Below are 18,071 nucleotides of genomic sequence, written 5' to 3'. Positions count from 1 at the left end.
AAGAAAACTGACTATTTCGTACTAGAAAATTAATTCCCTTAATTGAAAGTTGTGACAGTGCTTTTATAACCGGAGTAGGTGCTTGTACCATTCACTAACAGTGTTACATTCCTAAATAAATATGTGCTCAGTGGAGTTTCTGTTATGACTACATGCCTACCCATTTTCATACTAGTAAAAACAACAAGTGGTGTTTTGACATCAGCTAACACTTCAGCAGCAACTAGGGTGTTGGTTTTTTTCCTAGCTGTTGTGGCAGCTATTATTGTTTATTTTACTAGCAGTGGTACCTTGGAAACCCAGTCTGAAGTCAAGCCCTGGTGTTCCAGACACCCTATGGACTAATAGTAAGGATAAAAAAAAAAAAAAAAAAAAAAAAACAAAACCAAAACAGATTCTCACTACCTTTGACAGCTTGCAATCTAGTTTTAAGGCTGAATGCAATGAGCAGATAAAACAGACAAATAGGTTTGGGAAGGTAAGGTTATAAATCAGGTCCATAAATTAAAAGTAGAGGTCTCAGTTCACTGACTTTCTACCTACCATATTTACTTGCTAAATGCCATTTGGACTGTTTTGCTTCCCCAAATTTACCCTTAAAATAGAGAGTGGCTGTGATGTGAATCTGTTCTAAAATTCTTATCTATTACCACACGAGGTGCTGTTGCATGGTGTGGCATTTATACTTTTAGAGGATTTTCTGTTATTGTGATATGAGTGATGAGAAAGTTTAATGGATTTTTACAGTGGTATGAGACTGGGTGTTCTTGCATTAAATAGAAGGTTAAAACGGTCAGGAAATGCTATGTGTATTTCAGTTTTAGTTATATGTGAATTCGAGAGGCTGGCTTACCTTCTTTGTACCTTGTATGGCCATTACGGATACCTAAATTAATAGTTCACGTGATAGAATTATAATGTATACTATAAATAGTCATGGATGTCTTGTGAAGATGTAAAGGAAAGGAAAATTAGGATCTAATTTTTTAGTTTTTATCTAATTTGTATAATTGCTAAGAAATTTGGTTTGCATTTAATGGTTCTCACCTATTTGTTTATACAATATAGGTAATAGTATGTTCCAACTTTGAAAAAATGCAAGTTCTTGAAATTAAAGGATGATATTCGTAATGTGGATGAGACTATGGTATGTCTGGAAAGAATGAGTAAACATGTTGAGTTGGACTCTTTCTTACACTAAAAATCTCCTGTTCTGACTATTTTGTAGATCTTTTGCAGCAGCATTTTCTGATGTTGGAATGCTGTAGGAAGAGGTAGATTCAAATGGACTCTGTTCAAGTTCACTTAGTAATCCATACAAAAGTTGAAGAGGTTGGGGGGCAGGAATCAGTCTGTTTGGGGTAGTCATTTGCTGCAGAGATGTCTGCAGTGTTGAAGCTGTGTGAATTCCACATTTTCACTTCTAAATGTTTAGCCCTGCTAGATAATGTATTCTATTCAGTTCATTATTTTGATAACTATAATGTGTTCTATTCAGTTAGGTTATTCAGTACCCCAAAATTAGCCCTGGTTTTAATTATTTCTCAGTTTGCTAGTTAGCCACCCCAAAGCTATCCCATGGAAGGTAAGGTTAAGGTGCGTCAGTGCGCAAGAGGAGCAGAGTATTTTAGATTGGTGTTTAAAGTGTTTGTAGCAGTCATATTTCATGTGAAACCATGACTGGAAAATTCCTCATTTTAACTGTTCCTCTTCTCCCAACAAAAAGACAACTGCAGCTCATTTATTTGTTAACAAATTGACATGTGTTATGTGTTGCACTATACATTTTTTCAGATTATGTCATAGTGCTTTGTGAAAAACTAAAATAAAAGAACGGTAAGGAAGGGGACAAAAACCTGCTATACCTTTGTCTTGTTTCTTTGCTTTTCTCTGGTGGATACTAGCAATGCATTTTCTATTACCACTTAATTATGTGCCTTATGTGAGTCTGTACAATGTGTTTACCACTGCAACAAACCTGAATGAAAATCCTGGATGCAAACAGTGATGTCTAAGATCAAACACTTAACAATGGGGCAAGAAACAGCAAAGGAAATTATTTTATGGATGGAGGTTTGTTGTCCTCTAACTCCTGCATGTTTTACATTTTTCCTTCTGCACAAAAGCACTTTACCTGGCTGTGTCTTTTGTTTAGCCAGTGAAGGTCAGATATATCTCCCCTTCAACCAGTTGTGTGAGGGTACTGTAAAGTGTTCCTGCCTCTAAGAGATTTAAGTACAATGGAGCCCTACCAGTTCTTCAGCTTCTTACACCTTGCTGTGGGTAGATCATAGCTGCTGTGTTTAGGCCTGACTTTAGAATTGATTTCTTCTAAATAGAGGGTGGGTATTTTGAATGAAGTTTGCCCCATTCTTTTTCTAAGTTTCTTGCCTACAAGTGAACTTTTGTTCATACCCATTTCTCTGGGATATACAAAAATAAGGAGCTTAAAGAGGCTACTTTACAAGTTTGCTGGTAGTTTTTTCTAGGGACAGTTTTTTGGGTTGTGAGGTTTTGGTGTTGGGATTTTTGGTGAGAGCATTCAGCACCTTTTTCTGGTTATGTTGGTTCTTTCTTGATTTTCCAATAGGAATTAGTTACATACTTCATGCTGTCCTTTCAGTGGTCTTCAGTGTGCTAAAATATTAAACACATCGCAAAAAGAATGTCTTAGATAAAGGAAGGAAATCCTCTGATCAGTCAACTGTCTGGCTTGAGGAAAAGGGCTTGGGAGATGCGAGTTGTGAAGGGGATTCTCCACAAGGTTGTGGAGTGACAGACATCAGTGCTTTAGTGTCCTGGTTTCAGCTGGGATGGAGTTAATTTTCTTCCTAGTAGCTGGCATAGTGCTGTGTTTGGATTTAGGATGAGTTATGTTGATAACACACTGATGTTTTGGTTCTTGCTGAGTAGTGCTTACACCAGTCAAGGACTTTTCAGCTTCCATGCTCTGCCCGGTGCACAAGAAGCTGGGAGGGGCACAGCCAGGACAGCTGGGCCCAGAGTGGCCAAAGGGCTATGCCGTACTGTATGGCGTCATGCTCAGCATATAAACTGGGGCGGGTTGGCCTGGGGGCAGTGATTGGTGCTTGGGGACGGGCTCGGAATTGGTCAGTGGGTGGTGAGCAGTTGCATCACTTGTTTTTCCTGGGTTTTGTTCCTCTCTCTCTCTCTCATTGTTTTCCTTTTCATTACAATTTATTATTGTTGTTGTTATTTTATTTTATTTCAATTATTAAACTGTTCTTATCTCAATCCATGAGTTTTCTTACTTTTGCTCTTCAGATTCTCTCCCCCATCCCACTGGCAGGGAAGGGTGAGTGGGTGGCTGTGTGGTGCTTGGTTGCTGACTGGGGCTAAACCATGACATTTGGCTTTAAAATATGTTAATTTTACTGATGAACTCTGCAGTTACCTAGATTTCTATTATTCTGTCTCAAAGATCTTCAGGGCCATGCAGAATCCCATTCTGGAATCTGGGCCCCAGAATGCAAAGCTGAATTTTTAATTAAAAAAACCCAACAAACCTTTTCCATTCAAAAAATGTTGCTTAATTGGATTAAGCAGTATGTATGGGGGAGGGAGGAGGAACTGCAAGTTTTGCTGAAGCTTTGCTTTTCTGGACAGGAAATTCTTAAGATGGAAACAATTTAAATCAACTTTTTAGAAGAAATATTCACAGTGCTTAAAATGAAAAATACCCTGGGGGAGAATGGGGGGATGTATATCTAAAAATGCCAGAAGGGAATTTCTCTTGTGAGATTTCCCCCAAAATATAGATTTTTCTGACCAGCTCTGTATGGAGACAGCTCATGACCCTATTACATATAAGCAAGAATCAATCATAGTATGAGACACAGACTAGAGGCATTCCCTTTATATTTCACATTGTCAAAGTGCCCTACATGACAACCAGTCCTCAAAATCCTCCTGCAAACAAAATCAATATTATATTTATTTTTATAATGAGTAAACAAATATGTAAGAAGATGAAGGACATTTTTATACCTTCTAATGGAGTGCTGTGCACAGATTGGTGGGCTAGCACTGACTCTATGCCAGTATGGCGTATGCTGAAATGCAGAATGATGTCAGATCACTAGCTCAGCCTAGAACTACTTATTGGCACAGAACTTCTGATAAGCTAGTAAATATATACTGCTTCTAAATGCAATGAGTTTTATGTGAGATAGCTCAACTGTTTTGCCAGGGTATTTCGGTTCCAGGATTATCTTCCCAAAATTTGGACCTCCGCTAAATGACTTGTCTAAATGCCAAAATGACAGAGGCAGAATTGAAAATGTCTGCTCCTGGCTATTAACATAGCCATTGTGTAGCCCATTTTTCCTTATTTTATTGTGCCATGAAAAAGGTTTAGAATTATGTTATTTTGTCGGAGTGCATAAAAGGGGAGAAAAAGACCATCTGATATCCAGTTAGAGACTCTTAAAATATTTGGTTCTGCTCCTAATTCTAGAGCAGTCTATAGGTAAGGATTTTCAAAATCTTCATTCCCAAATTTTAGGACTTATGCTCTGTTTCCCTATACCTGATATTAACTATATGAATTGAAAGCAGTAAAAATCTTTTCCATGATACAAAGGAGAGTCTGCATGAATTGGAAGTACAACTTAATTGTGAACATAACTGCACTTCTTGCGGTTAATTGCAATTGTAAGTCAAGCAAGACAGGTTCTAACAGTTGGGTCAGATTTTTAATTTTGTGATCTAAATTATTAATGAGAATATTTTCATAAGCTTTCTGCATAAAAATTGACTTCATAACAGAGACGTCAGCTGGTCTTGTCTTCTAGCCTTTATGATTGGTAATAAGAAATTGTTTTCCCATAAACGTGTGCTTCTTTTATGCCTCCTGACATACGTACCAAATGTACATGGTGGATTAGTTACAAGCTTTATGAAGCAAAAATTAATTTTGTAGGTTCTAGTAAAAAGAAAATTAAATTAGACTATGCATGTAGGATTAAGAAACATGAAGAGTCAAATGGTAAGTGTACACAGGAATAGTATTTAGCTTTTTTTTTTTTTTTGAGTGATTTAATACCTTGGGAATCTTGAAAGCCATATTGAGTCAATTACGGAAAGACCAATGCAGGCTACTTTTCACAGTGTGGCTGCAGTCAGACAAAATGGTGTGATGCGTAAAGACAAGCAGATCAATACAAGAATGCATAATGCTACTGTATAAATCGGTAGTATTTCCACATCTGATAGACAGCCGTGTTGAACACAATGTATCTTGAGACTGACGCAATGGTAATATAAGGGGACTTGAGGCAAGTGGTGAGGGTGATTAGGACTATAAAGATTTTTATAAGAGGAGAATGAAAGGTTGAGATTATTTATGCAGAAGATAGATTGGAAACTTCTATAACTTGTCTCCTGAAGCAAGATTTAAGAGCATATCCAGTACCATCAAATAGAATAAATTCAAAGCAGATAAACAAGATTTTTGTGTTTTACCTGAAACACAAAGGAATGACAGAATTCAAGGTGACAAAGACTGAAATTTAAGGTGATTCAGAAAGACATTTGACACCTTCTCAATGAGAATTTTAGATAATAAACATATGCTTTTTTAGAAAAGACATATAATTTTAAAAGAAGTGGTGCTTGAGGCAAGCATATACTTTTAATATAATGGTTTATTGCATCTTCTTGCGATGTATCTTGGCTGGCCAACATTAGAAATATTGAGTAAGAGTCAGGATATTGGACAAAATGGACAACTATTTTTATTCAGGATGACAGTTTCTCTTCCCATTGCAATCTGAATTAATTTGTTATCATTTCTCTCTGCTCCATTTGTCAAGAAAAAAGAATGAATGGCAGCTTCAATTTCCCTTTCTGCCCCCAGAAAGTGGCTGTCACAGTCCTCTTTCAGAGATTCAAAGGGGCAACTATTTTGAAGCATCTTTCATTCATGTGTCGTGCTTATAATCTATGAACAGGTCCAGGACCACGGCAAATACCTCATTCTTTGCTCCTTTTCTGGCATTTCACTACTTTGATAAATGAGAGATGGTATATTTTATGATTTCAGGGATGCTCAGCTGGAAACAGTTCCAGGATCTGTTTTATTCTAAAAACACTCATTCCTTGAAAATTGTCCTACTTCCAAGTGTCTTAATTTCTTTATTGAGTCAACTATTGAAAGGCTTACCATAATAATTCAAAGAGCTTAATACATTAATAAAAAGTTTGCCTCAAAAAAAATTCTTCTTTTACTAAAATTGCCTTCTCCTACTAGTCCAATTTATAGAAAAAAACAGGTTCCAAGCCCAAAATATAACCGTTCTTGATTGGGGCACTTGAATGCTGAACCAGGATCTGAATTTTGTAGCTACTTTTTCTCTCCATAGAGATTCAAAGTCCTAAGTCCCTTTTGTGTTAGCTGTCAAATTAGCAAGATATGGCTGTGATCAGAACTGCCTAAAGACAGAATTTCTGTGCTATGGGATTTTCTCAGGGAAAAAAAGAAATGTCATTTGGTTGTGGAATTAAAAGAATAAATACTGTTCCCCCCCCCCCCCCCCCCCCCCCCCGAAATAAAATGAAAATTAATTACTTAGAGTTAATTGGAATCTGATAGAATCGGAGAATATTAAGGTTGGAAGAGTGAGTCAAATGAGTCAAGTAAGAGCAGGTTACTCGGTGCCTTGTCCAGTCTGATTTTGAATTTTGGTTGTCACCCTCACAGTGAAATTTTTTTTCCTGTTTTATCAAGTCAGAATTTCCCATGTTCCAGCTGGTGCCTGTTCCTTCTTTTCCTTTCCTTGAGTAGAGACTTTGGTCCCTGGTGCCACTGGGGTCCCTGGGTGCTGCTGGAGAGCTGCTCCTGCTGCCAGGAGGTTCTCCTCATCCCTAGTGCCTCACCCGCAGATGCCTCCAAACAGTGCAGATCCCCTCCAGGTTGCAGGTGTGCACACGTGTGTGTGTTAACAAGTACTGTTAGTCAGTGGTTTCCTCATCGTTGCCCCTGAGGGACAGTCCTAGTCACCAACTGCTCCTCAGCTGGAGCCGGTACTGCTGCTCACAGCCCGCAGTGTGGTGCCTGGCAGTCTGGCCAGCGGTCCTTATAGTCCTCCTCACCCCATTTGCTCTAGGGACACTGTGGGAGACCATGTCACAGGATTTGTTAAATCAAAGTAAACAGCATCCACTGCTTTTCCTTCATTCACCAAACCAGTCCTGTATTCATGGTGGCACAGTTCAACATTTCCAAGTTCATGTTGCCTATTCCCAGTCATTTCTCGTTTTTCATACCCTGTGTGTTGTTTTCTGGAGGATTTGATCTGTAACCTTCCCAGGGACTGAAGATGATTAGCGTGTACTTACCTGGATCCTCCTTTTTGCTCTTCTTGGAGGTGTTTTCCTTTTTCCAAAAGTCTTAGCCTTGAGAAGTCCACACAAGGTATTCTGTGTCACCATGAAGTGCTGTCTCACCCTACTTCCTCCTCTTGTGTAGGCCCAAACCCTAAAAGCCACAGTTTCCCACAATGTGTCTACTTGATTATAGCTTTTCATGGCAAAATACACATAATTTTTAATATAAGAAATTGTAATTTTATAATTCACACTCCAGTTGTTGTAGAGTGCAGAATTTGAACTGTTTTGCTCAATGGCCACTCTGTCAGAAGTTCAACTTCTTTTTCTGATTAATTTTTACCCCTATATGTCCCACAGCTCTCTCTTCTGGGATTAAAGTTCTAGTAAACCAGAAAAAACTGTGCTAAGTGAAGGACAATTAATTTGAGGTTACTTGAAAGCTCCTATACAAGTAGTTCTTAAAATGTAACATGGAAATGGTGCTTAGAGTGGTCTTGATATACAGAAAGGAAGGTAGTAAGAGACAAATCCCAAGGGATCATAAACTATAGTATGTCTTTGAGCACTATGATAAACAGGTTATTCAGTCTTGCTACAGTGCAAATACCTGTGGTAGTAAATCTACCAGACACTGCTATGCTGTAAGGAAGAAAAGAGACTGAAGTACGTTCAGTCTGGCAAGGCCACAAGTCAAAGAAGCTGGTAATAGCCTGCACATACCTAGAGGGCGTTAGGGTCTACAATGGAGGCAAAGTAACTGGTTGATTCACAAGTGTCTAATAAAGAACAATAAAATGAAATTCAGGGAGAGCCTGTCAGGAAAATGTCCGATTTGTGAGTTGTTAATAAGCTGTGGGCACACTCCCGTGGGAATGTGAGGGACAGCCCATGAGCTGGGATTATGAAAACTGCATTGACTAACACATAGAAAATTTTATCAGTCCCATATGAGCAGAGAAATCAAAGGAATGCTTTTATGACAATCCATGTCTCTAGCATCTGTGGTGCTCTATTAGATACTCTGAAGATATCCCATTGAAATCTCTGTGGAAAAGTTGCCACTGATTTCAGTCAAGGTAGGTCAAGACCTTAGTGCTAATACAGACCATGTTTGTCATAGTCATTTGTCTAGGAGCAAAGGTGGCAATGCACAGGAATGGTTGTACCAGCGCGAGGACGATGGGAAAATGGTATTCAGTACTCCTTTAGCTGTGTATGGGGAACTATAGAAATAATGTGTTAGCTGAATATCTGTTTTCCCTTATAGGAAGAGTTAATCAATTATACTGGGGGGGATTATGGTATTCCATCCAGGAGAACATTGTAGGTTTATGTAGTTTTGTTTTTTCTGTCAAAAAGACTATTATGTTCTATATTTGAAAATGTAGCACATGCAAATTTAATTTGATTTTCCCTGTTTGTCAAGAAGGTTTTTTTTTTGTCTCACTCAGATATCTCACTTACGGGGGCCTCAAGTGTGCATGGAGTCCGTCTTGTTCTCGCACAGATTGTTGCCCTTCTGATGAAGAGGTTTCACCACACTAGGCGAGACTGGAGAGGAAGTCTGTCAAATGTGCTGCTGCCTGTCCTCTTTGTTGCACTGGCAATGGCCTTGTTTAGTGTGAAGCCAGTGGCTATTGATTATCCTTCTCTCAAGCTGACACCAAGACTTCATGACAATGCAGAATCCTTCTTTAGGTAAAGGGCTCATCCATCATCATCATCAAGATCCAAGGTTCTGGGACCTTTACGCCTGAGTTCTCATATTTTAAAGGCTATTTGCATTCTAGGAAGAATAACAGGTTACTCTTTACAATAGCTCTTTATTTTTAAGATGTTTGGTATATTTTTATAGCTTATTATGAGGGAGATAGAAAATTAGAAAAGCATTGTGCAAAGGATTTTCTGGAGGAAACGGCACAGACTTTGGAGCAGTTTGAATTGAGTAATCTGTTTCAATGCCAGTCACGGTCATTTATATGTAAATGCACAACTGTATTTAAACAAGCCTTTGCATGTTTCATTTTGACTAATTGCTTAGGTCTGAAGCCATTTTCTCAAAATAATTCTCAGGTTTGAAAGTGTCACACAGTATTAACAAAGCTTGGTGCCCTTCTTACTCAACCTCTGGTTTCTATATGCTCAGACTCGAAACCAACTAGATTTATTAATTAATTAATTTATTTATTTTTAATGTACAGTGTCTATAGTTTAGCCCCGAACTATTCTGTATTGAGTGCGTATCACATACAGATCACTTTCTCTACTGGACAAATATCCAGATATCTTCATGAACATAACATGATGCTGTTTGAATTTAACTGTTAAGAATGCATGTTTATAAGGAGAAAGATGGCCATGGGGAGACGTTGAGATTTGTTTAGCCATAATTGTATCGAATTTTCTTTACATGTTCATATATAGTTTTTGAAATAATTTTGCTGTTTTGGTATGTTCCCTACACACGGATTTTATAGTCCTTTAATTTCTTGGTAAACATGTAGGATCTTGAGCCTGAAAGTTAATAGAATTAGATGTATTAAAATGCTTGTGTTTCTTCTTTTTTTTTTTTTTTTTTTTTTCTCCCTGCCACCCCCCCCGGCCCACTTTGAACAGCACTGAAGATGATAACCTAGGAAACCTTTCTCAGATTCTATTGAGATATTTCTCTGATTGGGACCACACATGCATGCATTCCGAACAAGGGTAACTGTGAATAACATAACTAGTTCCTTAACTGTAAATTGTAAATATTGTAAATTCAATATTTTTTTTCTGTGTAATGTGGACTATCTTAAGCTTTTCTTGTAGCATGAGGTTAATGACAAATATGTTCTGATGAAGGAGCTGTCATCTAGGTAATGTATATAAGTAGGTTTCATTGTTAAAAGTCTGATCCAAATTGCTTAAAAGTCAGTGACATCTTTCCAATTAATTTCAGGAGGATTTTGATCAAGTCTGGTGTCCATATCAATGAAGCTTAGGCAATGATTACAATATTTGTTAGGAAGCATTCTAGATTTCCAAATTTAGGAACGCAGAGTTGTGACCGTGCTTTACCTGTCTTATTGCTGCAAACACAAGGCATGCAGCTCATTTGCTGCTTTACTTATATAAATTTTTTTAGTGAATCTACTTTGATACAAATGAGTAAAATTGATACAGCTTTAGATACAGCAGTGGCTGTGATAAAATGCTAAAAAGGTATTTAAGATGCCAGACCTGCATCTGTGGATTACATTACTCTGTGGATTTCTTCTGTTAAGTAATGTATTTTTTTCATTTAATGGTTGTTCCTATTGTTATGTTTATTCCCATTAGAAAAAATAATTCATGTTGGCAGATGGAATCTACGTCATCCCAGGATTCATGCAGATGTGTGGCTGAACAAGAGGTATGTCATTTTATATTTACTTATGTATGTAAAAATTATGTGTGTGTGGATTATGTCTAATACCTTGACTCTACTTTCTGAGGGGCTAGAGAAAGGAATGAATAAATAAACTCAGAGTACTGGCTTTGTTATGATTGGAGATTTCCTTCCGTTTCATCTAATGTTTGGGCTACGTGTTCTGAAGTCTTCAGGGAAAGAGCTTGCACAATTTTGATGTATATATATATGTGTGTGTATATATGCATTAGAAATGGCTATAGATTGATCTGAAATAACAGGAATCAGAGGTGGCTAAACCATTCTTAGTAGATGCAACTTTGTTTCAAATATTTGATAGCCTTTACTTATAAAAAGCCTTATGTAAGACAAGGTTAAAACATAACACTTCCATAATATCTGGAAGACTATTTACTTTCAAAAGGGAAGGGCAGGTGACCGCAGCTGATAGAAGCCACCAGGGAGGAATCTACATGTGAGTGAGATTTAATTGCTAGAGTTTGGTTTTGATTTGGATTGTGTATTTGAAAATAAAACAGCCTTCGAAGAAAGAAAGGATTTTGAAAAAGACATGAATTTCTGATCACCTTGACTAGTGAGTTTTCCTGCTGACTTGCTCTGATGTTGAGTAATAAACAAGAATGTGAAACTGTGTCTGAAGCGACAAATATATTTCCCTGGATGGGACCTTTCTATCAAATAAGTTCTCTGCCTCATAAATACATAAATATTTAGAGTAAGAGTTGCATCTGAAATATAGCAATAGAGTTTTGGGAAAAGTGGAAGGAGGAAACTAATTTTTTACTTTGCTAGGCAAGGAACAAATTTGCCTCTAATACTAGTAAGAAGTATACTTAAAATATGAGAAGCCTTAATAAAGTGGGAATGGGAACTCACACAGGGAGAGGTCCACTAACCATGAAAGCTCAAAAGAGAGAAGTCACTTGACAGTGGAGGCAGAACCTGTATCTATGAGCTACGGAAAACCAGAATCTCTGAGAGTGAATTTTAATTTGTGTAGGGTTGAGATGTCAAATGAACATTAAAATTTTTCAGTTGATATACATAATGTACTTTATAAGGCATTCAAGATATCTGATCATAATATCTGTCTCCTTTTCTTTAGTTGTGAAAATATCCCACTGAATCATTAGAAAACGTCTTCCTTTATTCTTCTCTGCTGTCCATCAATGAAATTTTTAGAAGCATATTTCATTAATTAGAATTTTGTTTTCATCTCATATTCATCTGATGCCTTTTTTGTGTTTCTTTGCAGGCACAAGAAGTGAATAGCAGTCTTGCCTTTTTCATTGTTGTAAATCTTTCTAAATTTATACACAAGTTTTGATGTTTTCAAAACAAAACTGACTGACAGGGTTGCAAGAGAATGCAATTGTGGTTCTAATACGTAGGTGACACAATTATTTGAGATGCCTTATAAACATAAACCCACACCTAATTTATTGAAAAGTTATCAAAGTTGAGAAAGGCGAATCCAGTCAAAACGCAATGCTGTAAAATCTAGTTAAAAATTCAAAAATATGGCTAAATGCAGTGCCACTGATTTTTAAGAGTGCTTTACTTATGTATACTGTTTTTCAGATGTGCCGAAGTTTCAATACCTCTGCTCCTTATGTGAAGAATAAGAAAGGACATATTTTGTACAATCTTTCAGGGTTCCTTGTGGAAGAATATTTAGTGAGGCCTTCCAACAAAGCAAGGTAACCTTAAAATATCTAACCTTTGTTTATCCTTTGTGTATTAAAAACATAGTCCTTCCTGATCCAAAGCGTAGACCTACATCACCAAGAATATAAGGAGTAGTTGCCTTTATCTGTTGGTTGCTATCAAGGCATAGAGGCAGGCTAAGGTAGTATGGAATCCCCTTCATGGTTACTTCTCAGAGCTTCCTCCAGTAGTTGCATGGTAATTGCCTCTAGGCATACTCTGGCTCTTCTTGCCACACAGTGACTTATTTCAGCATCTCAGAGAAAGAACATATCTATCTATCTATCACATGCAAATCATATGAACAATATAGTTTCCAATCCTCAGAGGCTCAATCAAGTAGAGGTGGACATGCTCCAGTTAATCTTTTCTTTGAACTAAAAGGGCTGGTATCCCCCTGGCAAGACTTCATATTCTGTGATACCCACCACAGAGGTTATAATCTGTATTTTCAGGTTTACTTACGTGCCTTTACAGCTCAACCACTGCCTTTGACAAAAGTGCAAATACTAGACCAAGTATGGTTTTATCAAGAAGAAAGTGTTACACTTTTTTTTAATGCATAAATGGTTATCTGATTTGATAAAAAGAGAGGTAACAGTCTTAGGATGAAAGATTTGAGCTAGAATATGAATGGAGTAGTAAGAAATCAAGCTGTTTAAGATGTTTCTGAAAGTCAGTAATACCTCACTTGCTCACAAACCCTCCTGTTGCTCAGGGATTTCAGCTTTCAGAAAGTAAAATTTCTTATCTGAGGGAATCCCTTTGTTAGAAAAGAGCAGTAATGTTCACCTGATTCAAGACTATATTGAACTCCTCCTTTTTAACAGAGAAGGGGTTTGTGAGGGGTGAAGTTTTACTTTCAGTTGAAAAATAAAGCATTGATGTAGATATTACCACTTTATCATTGCAAGAAAAGACTGCTAAACTTAAAGCAGGTGACTTGTTATTACTTTATTTTTTATTACTAGTTACGGTGGTTGGTCTTTTGAAGGGAGACAAGCATTTGAACTTCAAGATAAAAAATTGAGTAACGCCAAATCTAAGCCTCTGGCTAAGGTAAGGGTTGCATGTATGTGCACACATTTGTATGTATGTACTGCTTACTTATTCAGGCTCCAGACTTTACAACACTTAGCAAATAATAAATCATTACATAAAATCCTTGCATTTAGAAATTGGGAGAAAAACCCTCTGTCTATTATAGTCCACTTCTCTGTTCATAATTCTTGAAGTATTCTCCTGTGTTCTGAGAAGCAGTTTTAAATGAGTCAAATGATACAGCTTTTGTTGTTTTTTTTCCCGTGAACTTATTTCAGAGTCTAACTGAGCTAACCTTTAAAACTTTTTTTTTTTAGGTAGTCAGCCCAGATGCTCCTTATTCCTTTATTTTTCATTTGTTTGTTTTCTACAAAAAGTCAACGTCAGAATTGACAAAAGTTCATTGAACATCTCAAAAATAAGTTATTATTGATGCTTTTTTCATTTCTGCAAGTAATACTTTTCTTTGCTACATCTCTCTCCCCCCCCCAAAAAAAAAAAAAAATTAAAGATTTATCTTCTAGAAGTAGCTGCTTCTCCGTAGCAAATATGCTACCCTGTGTTTATAATCGCCTTTTCAAATATGAGTAACTTTCCGTTTTTATTCCAGAGAAACAGAAAGTGTGCCTTGCTGAAATTAGTCAGGTTGTGAAATCTGAATCTCTTCTTGACAGTAGATCATACTGTCTGGCAATGCTACACAGAACCAGTGTTTTCTGTCTGGAGCTAGCTCTGAAGTCATGAAAAGAAGGATTATTCTAAGCACAATTGAAATAAAGAGCTTTTCCTTGAGGCCTTTTGGTATGCACTGGAAGGATACAGTATCTCCATACTGTGAAAACTTGGGATGGGACCTAAAGGCTAACAGGCAATTATCAGTGCAAGGGATTTTATTTTCATTGGGAATGCTTTGAAGATCTTTTGAGATCCATTCAAATGTAGACCAGTAATGAGTAGAGGAACAGCAGTCTTGGAGGAGTATTAAAAAATATCAGTGAGTGGTCTCTATTTTTGTATTCGAGGCAAAACAGATTTGTTAAGAGGAAGCTGTGGACTTTCCAGATTAGAATATTAAAGAAAGATGCTTCTGCCTTTAAATTGTTTTATAGGGGTATAGAAACTAGATTTTAGTTGCTCTTATAAAAGAAGAAGAGAAGGAATGATGTAAATAAGTTCTATCCCAAAATCGATTTTTGGACAAAGTGTTAAAACAACTATGTATTAAAACAACATACAGATATTCTCCAATCCAATATAATTTCACATTTAGTTTTGCAAAATCACTGCCTATTTGCAATGCCTCTTCCATGTAGTTTTGTTAAAAATCTCTCTACCTTATATACACACCCTATCTTATATATATTTTCATTTTGGTCATTTGTAATCTCCCTTCTATGCCCAGTTTTCTTATAGGTTTGAACTCCACTTCCATCAATCCTTCATTAGGAACCTGAAGTCCTAGAGGATTGCAATAAGATGTGTTTTTCTGACCGCTGTTTTTGTCCTATGTATCTTTAATCATTTTAGACTCTTGTTTTGACATGCCTGCACTGTGGTTTTTGTCAGGGTTCTTTTTTTTAAATGTCTTTGGCATAGAGCTCCACCTGCCATCAGCACAGGGATAAATTATAGTTATACTGTTGGTGAGTGAGCTTCATATTTCAGACCCAAAGAAAATAGTGGAGTAGATTTATAAAGGGCACTGTTTTATCTAAAATACCTCCTGGAAGTGGCTTTCAGCTGATGCAATGTCAAATTATTGCATTAACCTTTCAGTAATTAATGACCAGACTTTTACTTTGACCTTTCAGGTTTGTTCATGAGACAGGGAGTGGACCATTTACATAGCCTTGTACGAAAGAAAATGAGAAATTTGCATTTGAAGAGACTTACTGTACGATTAATTTCATTTTAGAAAATTTCTGAATCTTTATACGTTATTCTCCTCCACTTAAAAAGCCAACAATTTTTCCAGTTCAAATTAAAACTACCTATCCAATACTTATTTTACTTTACCTAATTATACCATGCTGTATATACTGCATACATGGTATATGCATGCACTCAGAGTATGATTATGTGTGCAGGCACGAGAGAGAATATATCTATCACATGACAAATGTGGCTGATTAAAACCATTGATTATTGACATTCATTGATGATCACTGCTACATGGCAAAAGCACAACTCTTCAAATTTTTTGTGTTTCCATGACTGTATATTCTTTGGTTTCCTTTGACAATATGGGCAAAATGTGTTCCACAATGATTTCATAGTTGCTGTTGTTTAAAACATAATTAAATATAGGAAGAACATGTGGTAATTTTAAATAGTCCTGAAAAGCAATTTGTACTGTTTATGTGGCATTCTGAAGTGTGCATTTTTCCACCTTCAAAGGCTGGGATTTGAAGCTTTTACTGTACAGTAATAGTATAAGTGTCCAGAGGAAGTTACATCTCTCCAGTCTTACACCCCTTTTCTCTGCTTCCCCATCATGAATCTGGTCCAGCAATGCTTACGGATTTCTGTGCCCCTCCCTTTCTTGACAGGCCATAGGTTAGTGAAAAAGTCAGTCTAACATTAGTGTGGAATATTAACGGCAGGTAAAAATGGTATGAAATAGTGTAAAACATGTCTTTACAGAATTCATATCTAATGTGGTGAGGGGCCATGTTTTTCCTCGGGAAGGAATTTTATCAACCATGAAGATAAAATAATGAAAATGAAAGCTGATTATATTAATCTATATATTTTTCCTTTGCTCATCTCTTTTCTATCCTCCATGTGCTACCTGTGTAGCACACAAGAAATATGAGATATTTCAGCTGGAACTAATATTTTCACTTTTTTATATTTTACCTTCGCAATCAATTTAGAATAAGGCACAAGACTTTAGAAAAAAGAGCTTAAATATATCTTCTGATGAAGTGAACACCCTTAAATGCATCTTTTGCCAGATTCTAAACAATTAAATATCCAGCTTCAATTTGGTTATTTCCTGGTGGTTTGATTCAGTTACATAATGTAGCTTGAAGGAATAATTCTAATTAATGTGTGGGATATTGAAATGTATTGTTACACACAATGCTCTATTGTGGTTTTTGTATTTTCATTTGAATATTGGTCACATTATTATATTTCTAAGGTGTTCTGTGAATACTTGAGACCTTTCCCCTGCTTTAATTAAATGAGGATGTGTCATCAGAATTTTGCTTTATTGTTTTCTTAATTGCCTTTTTTTTTTTCAATACAATGAACACAATGCAGTGGAGTTTCATTATGTATGTATAACTTTCTATTCAGCACAAATCTTTTTTAAAAAGATGGAATAAGAAATGGGTGTGTGGGGGTGTGAAAAACACTGGCTACCCTTGATCACTTATGTTGCTTTGCTCTGGTTGCTATTTGCGCAGGACATCCAGCAATGCAAAGATTTGCAATTTTCCTCAGGACACTTAGGTTCCATTTTGCTTAATTTCTTTAAAGAACTCTCTTGTTGATTAAAGAATGGGAGATCTAGTTTGTGTAGTAATTTTTGGGACCTGAACTGGAGGAGAACAAAGGAGTTGCACATGAGTTTGCAAAGCGGGAAAGAGTTTGGGATTTGTTCTTTTTTCTTTTCTTTAAACGTGGGGACAAAAGATGCTGTTGAGGTTTCAAGCAGTTGTGAAGACCACATAAAGAAGAGTAGAAAATGTGAAAGTGAATGCAAGCAAGAGCAGTGGTAGACCAAAGCTGCTTATTTTTTAAATAATGACTAATAGAGTTTATGGCAAAGAAGATTCAAGGGTGAGAGGCCTAGGAGAAATGACAGTGGAGCTCAGAGTGGTGTTTGAAAGCATGATATAGGATAGATGGGAGGAAATTGAATGGACAATTAAAGTGGTGTAAACCTTGCCTCACAATTGAGTACAGCGTGGAGATCCAAACAAGCAAGTAGTCAGGAAAATAAATCAGAAGAAAATAATTACGAAGAGAGAGAAATCAAGCTGAAGATTAGACAACCTGCACTGGGAAACACAGAGAAGAACATGGCAGGAAAAACAGTCAAAGTCTGGAACTAGTGTCCAAGTAAGGATTGTAGCTGGATACTATAAGAAAGAAAAAACATAATTATCTGCAAGTAAATAAATAAATAAAAAATATCTGGACGTTTTACAACAGTATCAAGAAAAGGCACATATATATGGAAGAGCACCAGATGAGAACAACATCAGAGTGATGAGAAAAGAATCTTTAGGGAAGTTTTGAAGATGTAAATGTATAGATGGTAATTTTAGAAAATATCTAAGAAAACTGAAATCCTAAAATAAGGGTGTAAAGGCAAGAAAGACCTATATTAAAAACTGTGCACTTTACAGTATGATTCCGAATCCAGACACAAAGTGAGAATTGCTCAGCATCAACCTGAGATGTACAAAATGCAGATTAGGAAATAGCTGATATCAAATAGGGAAAGGTTAAGAGTTTTTCAACTGTATAAACAAAAAGGGGAGATGAAAGGTTGCTGTGGAGTGAGGAATGGATAGTAATCAAAGATGATTTTAAACATGTCACTAAA

At 36.6% G+C, this 18,071-nt stretch overlaps 1 protein-coding gene across 1 annotated transcript in view; it reads left to right on the top strand.

Annotated features, from left to right (window-relative positions):
- The window catches only part of ABCA13 (ATP binding cassette subfamily A member 13), a gene marked incomplete at both ends in the record, with an annotated part of 196,115 nt that overhangs the window by 111,097 nt on the left and 66,947 nt on the right, over positions 1-18,071 (top strand). The window contains 4 exons of the mRNA XM_082329177.1: positions 8,802-9,048; positions 10,672-10,744; positions 12,344-12,462; positions 13,441-13,528. Of these exons, the coding sequence (XP_082185303.1) occupies positions 8,802-9,048; positions 10,672-10,744; positions 12,344-12,462; positions 13,441-13,528 (527 nt within the window). The remainder of the gene's footprint in view (positions 1-8,801; positions 9,049-10,671; positions 10,745-12,343; positions 12,463-13,440; positions 13,529-18,071) is intronic.

Source organism: Platalea leucorodia (genome assembly GCF_965183815.1).
Source record: "Platalea leucorodia genome assembly, chromosome: 1".
Classification (NCBI taxonomy): Eukaryota; Metazoa; Chordata; class Aves; order Pelecaniformes; family Threskiornithidae; genus Platalea; species Platalea leucorodia.
Note: the sequence above shows the minus strand (reverse complement) of the source record. Positions and strands in the feature narration are given on the sequence as shown.